The sequence below is a fragment of the Myripristis murdjan genome, chromosome 14, assembly GCF_902150065.1.
Source record: "Myripristis murdjan chromosome 14, fMyrMur1.1, whole genome shotgun sequence".
In the NCBI taxonomy this organism is placed as follows: Eukaryota; Metazoa; Chordata; class Actinopteri; order Holocentriformes; family Holocentridae; genus Myripristis; species Myripristis murdjan.
This window is the reverse complement of record NC_043993.1, coordinates 5,870,303-5,876,453: the sequence shown is the minus strand read 5'-3', so window position 1 is coordinate 5,876,453 and position 6,151 is coordinate 5,870,303. Positions and strand designations below refer to the sequence as shown.

Genomic DNA, 6,151 nt, shown 5'->3' with positions numbered 1-6,151 from the left:
TCATTAATTGTATTTGTATTATATTTAACTTAAATTGTCATTTCCTTCCAAATGCACAACTCACTTTTTTAAGGAAGCAGTCCTCAAAATGCTGTTCACTAACAACATATCCCCCCTGCATCAACGCCTCATGTGATATTGTAAGTTTGAGGTCGCTTCTTCTCAAATTAATGAGCCATTTCCTTCTCCTGAAATTGAAACATGGATTAGAATAATAATTTTCCAGCTGCTTGTTGTTTTTGATTGTTGAACCACCTTTGTGTTATGAACTACATAAACTACAGTTACATCCATCAGTTTCCGATAGCATGGAGTTGTTGTATTTCCCCCAATCCATCTTCCTTTCTTGATCTCTACAGTTGGACCTTGTTCTGTGAAGAGCGTTCATCTCCAGCCGCCACACACACACAGTTTGGCCTAGTTAATAACAACTAGCCTAGTTATTGTTTATTGTTCTGTCCTCCACTTGTTTTTTTTTTAGTTCAGAATAAAGAAGTTTTTTTCCTTAATGATTTGATGCCTTTTTTCCCCCACTCTGAACTATGAATAAACTTGCCTCATTGCAAGGTTTTTATTACTGTTTCAATGTGAGTGTTAGTTTAAGGGATGAAATTTAATAAATGAATGTATTTAATTGAATACAAATTTTATTTAATTTAAAATTATTTGAAATTAACAAATTAAATACAATGGCTTCAACCAACCTATCTCTAAAGATCATTAAATGAATAGAAACCAATGAGAAGCAGTGTAGACTTTTCCGTGCAAGGCTCATGGCATAGGCAAACCTATACAGTCTACAGTAGATATTGAAGTTGGTAAATCATTAACAAAACTCTGTATGGAGCAATATATTAAGGCAAATTAAATGCTAAAGTCCCAACACTTGCTAGTGCGAAACATGGATAGGTCGTGCTCAAGTTTTCACAATCTTTCCCTCCCGTGTGCAGCCCTTTAAATCTGGTTCATTCATTCATTCATTCATTCATTCATTCATTCAGAACGGTACCTTATTTCGTCCTTTGGAAATGAAAAGAAACTCCATCCTTTCCCACTATTAGAACAATTAATCACAGCACACCTGTAGGGGAGAGAATACTGAGCTGGGTGCTGGTTCACGGTGTATTACTGTGTTCACACAGGAGTGTCGGCCAGAACACCACTTAAGGCCTTATCGGAGTAGGAGGAATAAGGGACGGAGAGGATGAGCTGCAGTTCACTCTTTACTTTTCCTTTTGTCAGCAAATACACAACTTCTGTGTCTGGTCTGTGACTGTATCTGTGTCTGTGGTTTCTCTACAAAGAAAGAATAATAAACACAACTCAATAAAGGAAACCTTGTGTTCATAAGTAATAATCCAGCAAATAAGAAATAATATAAACAATATTATAAGGTCACTGACACTTAAACAAAGGAGGTAATCAAAAGGATTACAGGCATACACTTCATCACTGTCAAGTTAGCGCTAATGCTGACAAACTCAAATACTACTTCCTGTACTGACCGGAAACTCTTACTTTGAAAAGACCGCTTCCCGCGGCTAATTAGCGCTAGCTTAATTTCGGCAAAGAAACGGCATCAAATATGTAAATATACGTGCCAATACAATTCCAAAACACTTCTAACAGGACAACAAACAGGTAATACGTTTAGAAACTGACTGAGCTCACCCTTCATTCACGCACAGATCTCAAAAAGGGAATTTTCAACTTGTTTCTGTAGCTAGCTGCTTAACTACAGCGCAACTCTCCTGTCTAGCTTAGTGACGTCACTTGACAAACTTTTTCCCATCACATGGGTTGGCTCACCAAAATAAGAGCACTCAATAAAGGAACAACAACTGAACATAAACACATAAATATTACAGCAACACTCTTAAAATAATAATAACTTTGGGGCCTTTTCTACAACACCTTCGCGGCATTTTGTTCTTTATTCAGAATAAAAGATATATTTTTAATGTTATTGAGCGGGACATTTATTGTATTATTTAAGGTGTATATGACAACGTATATTAAAATATTGAACACAAGAATAAAAGCAAGTAAAATTCCATTTATACACATGTACTTTGACAATACAATAACTATACAATAAATATGACTATATGGGGGAGAAAAGTGCCCACAGGGGAAAAAAACAAAAAACAAAAACGTTACTTTACAGAAATATTAACTTTGATAGAAAAGTCCCCCTTAAGAGTGGTGTTTCCAGATTCTCTTGGTCTTCAGGTGCCATCAAGTGAGATCCCTGGTCGTAAACAGCTGCAAGTCCGTCACTGACCAATCAGCATTCATTAGCAAATGCTAGCGTGTTATGCCCAACAACAGCCCAACCTGTAAGAAATTGAAAGGATATAAGTTCTCGCTAATTTCACTTTTAACCCATAATCCATATTGAACTTTCAGAAACTACAACAGGATTTGCGATTTTTCAACCATAAACAGGTGTAAGAGACAAATTTAGCCTTCTAGCTCCATAGAGCCCCATTCATTCTGCACTCGCCCGCGATCACCCCCAGTGGAATTACGGTGGAACTGCAACCATGTTCGATACAATGGGGGTTAATGGAGAGTGGTAAGGCTCGTCGTAGACGGGCTCTGGTATGCCGCATTTTCAGACTGCGCATGAGCTGTGTGTCCACAAGAGCTGACTCGTTGCCTGTATTTTCCTTTGTCAAACTCGGGTGTGGAATGAATCTGCTGTTACCAACACTCTGAGAGCTTCATTTATGCAGAAGACATCACACTAGGTTACACATATCAGGACCTTAAGATGATGCTGCTGATTGGTGGCCTTATTATCCTATAGAGATTTGTAATATGAATAGATTAACCCTTTGGCGCATAGCGGTCACTACAGTGGACAGCTATTTAAAAGATATTTTCTCCTAAATGCAATGGTTTCTATGGTGGAATTGCGTATCAGCTGTTAGAGTGCTCTCTGCTGCTCCCCTCCATCGAGGTTTATGCAGATTGTCAGTTATTGTTGCTGAACACATATTAATACTAGCATAATGACATGGTAATACCAGTCCTGCGTCCTTGAAGAAGTATGGAGACTCACAAAAATGTTCATGCCCTAAGAAGAGTAAGAACACACAAGAAAGAAAATCTTGACTCAGGCTTTCATAATTCATGCATCAAAGGGCTAAGGAAAACACTACAGACTAGCGCATTAAATAAAAAAATATAAGTATATCAACTGAAAAACACTGTCATAAAAAAGTAATCATTTTACGGACCATGTATGACTTTTTTGTTTGGTTATAACCAATAAATTGGTAGGGATACGTTTTACTTTGAAAATCCCCAACAAGACACAGCGGAAGTGTAATGTGATTGGACGATGCCAGTGACGATCACGCGACCAATAGGAAAACAGCTGGACAGACATATAGCTGAGGTTGTGAGGCGTTTGGTGTGATTTGTTTGTGAATTAGCGGCTGAGTAAAAAGCACACAGAATGTCTGGAAGAGGCAAAACTGGCGGCAAGGCTCGCGCCAAGGCCAAGACTCGCTCTTCTCGTGCGGGACTCCAATTTCCGGTGGGTCGTGTCCACAGGCTGCTGCGCAAAGGTAACTATGCAGAGCGTGTGGGTGCCGGTGCCCCGGTGTACCTGGCGGCAGTGCTGGAGTACCTGACGGCTGAGATTTTGGAGTTGGCCGGGAACGCCGCTCGCGACAACAAGAAGACCCGCATCATCCCGCGCCACCTACAACTGGCCGTCCGCAACGATGAGGAGCTTAACAAGCTGCTGGGCGGAGTCACCATCGCTCAGGGCGGCGTGTTGCCCAACATCCAGGCCGTACTGCTGCCCAAGAAGACCGACAAGCCGGCCAAGGCCAAGTAGACCCAAAGCTCTGCGCACAACACAAAGGCTCTTTTCAGAGCCACACACCACTCAAACAGCGAAGCCTCAGTCTGCAAAATATTATGTGCTGAATGAATTACCTGCGAAATTTTAGAACTGTGTGCCTGCAGTTTAAAAAAACAAACAAAAAAAACACTGCTACTAGCAAATAGCGTTTCTAGGAATAAAAGCCAGGTTTCACAACGCGCTCATAAGTAAACGATGAAGGACCTGATCTGTAACTTAAACATGTTGAATTTTGATTGTGCTCGGTATGGATTGACGCATATTGTAGATAAAAAGGCCTGACACACTGGGAAGCCTTAAACGGGGCGCCTGTAACTTTGATATGTTGGAGCGCCAACTTTCAAGGCAGCCAGAGGAGAAAGAAAGCCTAACGCCCGACCCCCTGACTGTGCCGCTGCCTTTCCCCGGCCAAGTCATTATTCAAATATCCCGCCCTTTTCTCTAAACTATGTATCAACAATCTGCAGGGTCTTTCCTTACATAGACATTTCGGAGCTTGTGGCAGTTCTTAAAATTCCTGCCCCAACGTGATTAAACACAGTCTATACTCTATAGCTACTAGAGGAACAATGCGGGAATATTTTAGGCGGCCGTGCATATGTGTGTATTGCAGTTAAAACAGGAATAGCACGGAAATATTCCAGGCCGATTTTTCCACCTGAGCGAGAACCCTCTTAGACCTGCTGGAGTAATTCAAAAATAGGAGCTAACAGATGGGAAAAAGTTCTTCAGTGACTGGCAGCTGCATTCAAATGAGGCTGGAGTGAGAGAGGATGGCTCCTTTTGTTAAAAGCCTGCTGCCTGTTACATGCCGTTTTATTCATTTATTTATTTTTTGGCGTGGGAAGAGGACAGTGAAAGTAAGAATTTCACGGCCTGTCTGTCTGTGTTAAATGCTACATGTTTATTCACATGTGAGCGGGAAATGTGAAGAGAACTGGGCAGGCGACATGCTTTTGCAGAGAACAGTATGTGGCACATGCCGGTGTGGCTGCAAAGCTCGGCCAATCATATGAGGGAAACAGCACAGCTTCATTTGCATGGGGTGAGCACAAAACAGAGGCACGCGTTTTAGCGGTTTCACATGATTGTTTGACCGCTGCCAGATCTCATCATGCCTGAGCCAGCCAAGTCAGCGCCCAAGAAGGGCTCGAAGAAAGCCGTGAGCAAGACCGCCGGCAAGGGCGGCAAGAAGCGCAGAAAGACCAGGAAGGAGAGCTATGCTATCTACGTGTACAAGGTGCTGAAGCAGGTCCACCCTGACACCGGCATCTCGTCCAAGGCCATGGGTATCATGAACTCTTTCGTCAACGACATCTTTGAGCGTATCGCCGGCGAGGCGTCCCGCCTGGCTCATTACAACAAGCGCTCCACCATCACTTCCAGGGAGATCCAGACCGCCGTCCGCCTGCTGCTGCCCGGGGAGCTGGCCAAGCACGCCGTGTCCGAGGGCACCAAGGCCGTCACCAAGTACACCAGCTCCAAGTGAGCAGCTCAGCTTTCTCTACAAAAACAAAGGTCCTTTTTAGGGCCACCCACCTTCTCAACAGAGCTCCTTTCTGTTGTGTTTTCTGAAAGTAATGGAAGATAATCAGTATGAACATAAGTAAACCTTTGAGTACAATATATAAATATTTCTTAGTGGCTATTTGACCACTTTTGTGACTTAAATTCTCCCTCCGCATCACATCCTTGCTGAGGGCATTTGCTCTTTGAACGATACCTTACTGAAATTCCGTATTTTGTCTAATTGAAATGTACATGCAGATGGATTAAGGACTTCTTTACCAGATCGCCCACAGATGGCGGATGGCGGGTTGTCACTCCTTCGTCATGACTGTCAGCACTGGAATCCCACAGAGTTGTGTGCTGAGTCCTGTTCTCCATATGCACCTACAGCACAAACCAAACCAGCCTTTACCCCTGAGCCATCAAAGAAATGAACTCTTAAATAATACCCTTCACAGGCAGAGTGCAATAGAAAACATTCACTGGGTTGTGCAATATACCGTGCAACCATTTTATTTTTGTATTATAACTATTATTAATATGACAGGTAATGGTTGCGTACATTTTAATCGTTTTAGTCTTTTTTTTTTTTTTTTTAATCCTTTATTTTGAAGTAAAGGCTTCAACAGGAACAGGCGACTGATTTTTTCTGAGGCTTGACACCTCCCGGCGGCGGAGGAGGAGGGTTGAGTTGGAACTAGTGGCGGGCTCTCTCCTCCAATCATCAACAGTGATGTCAGCAGCTGACCAATCAGCTCACAG

General features: G+C 42.5%; 2 protein-coding genes across 2 annotated transcripts; both read left to right on the top strand.

Moving 5' to 3' along the window:
* Nucleotides 1–3,446: 3,446 nt before the first annotated feature.
* On the top strand, nucleotides 3,447–3,966 carry LOC115371070 (histone H2A). Its single transcript, XM_030068186.1, has one exon. It carries the CDS (start codon nucleotides 3,467–3,469, stop codon nucleotides 3,851–3,853), a length of 387 nt encoding a protein of 128 aa, XP_029924046.1. The 5' UTR covers nucleotides 3,447–3,466; the 3' UTR covers nucleotides 3,854–3,966.
* Nucleotides 3,967–4,985: 1,019 nt separating this feature from the next.
* On the top strand, nucleotides 4,986–5,416 carry LOC115371074 (histone H2B 1/2-like). Its single transcript, XM_030068189.1, has one exon. It carries the CDS (start codon nucleotides 4,995–4,997, stop codon nucleotides 5,367–5,369), a length of 375 nt encoding a protein of 124 aa, XP_029924049.1. The 5' UTR covers nucleotides 4,986–4,994; the 3' UTR covers nucleotides 5,370–5,416.
* The last annotated feature ends 735 nt before the right edge of the window (nucleotides 5,417–6,151 follow it).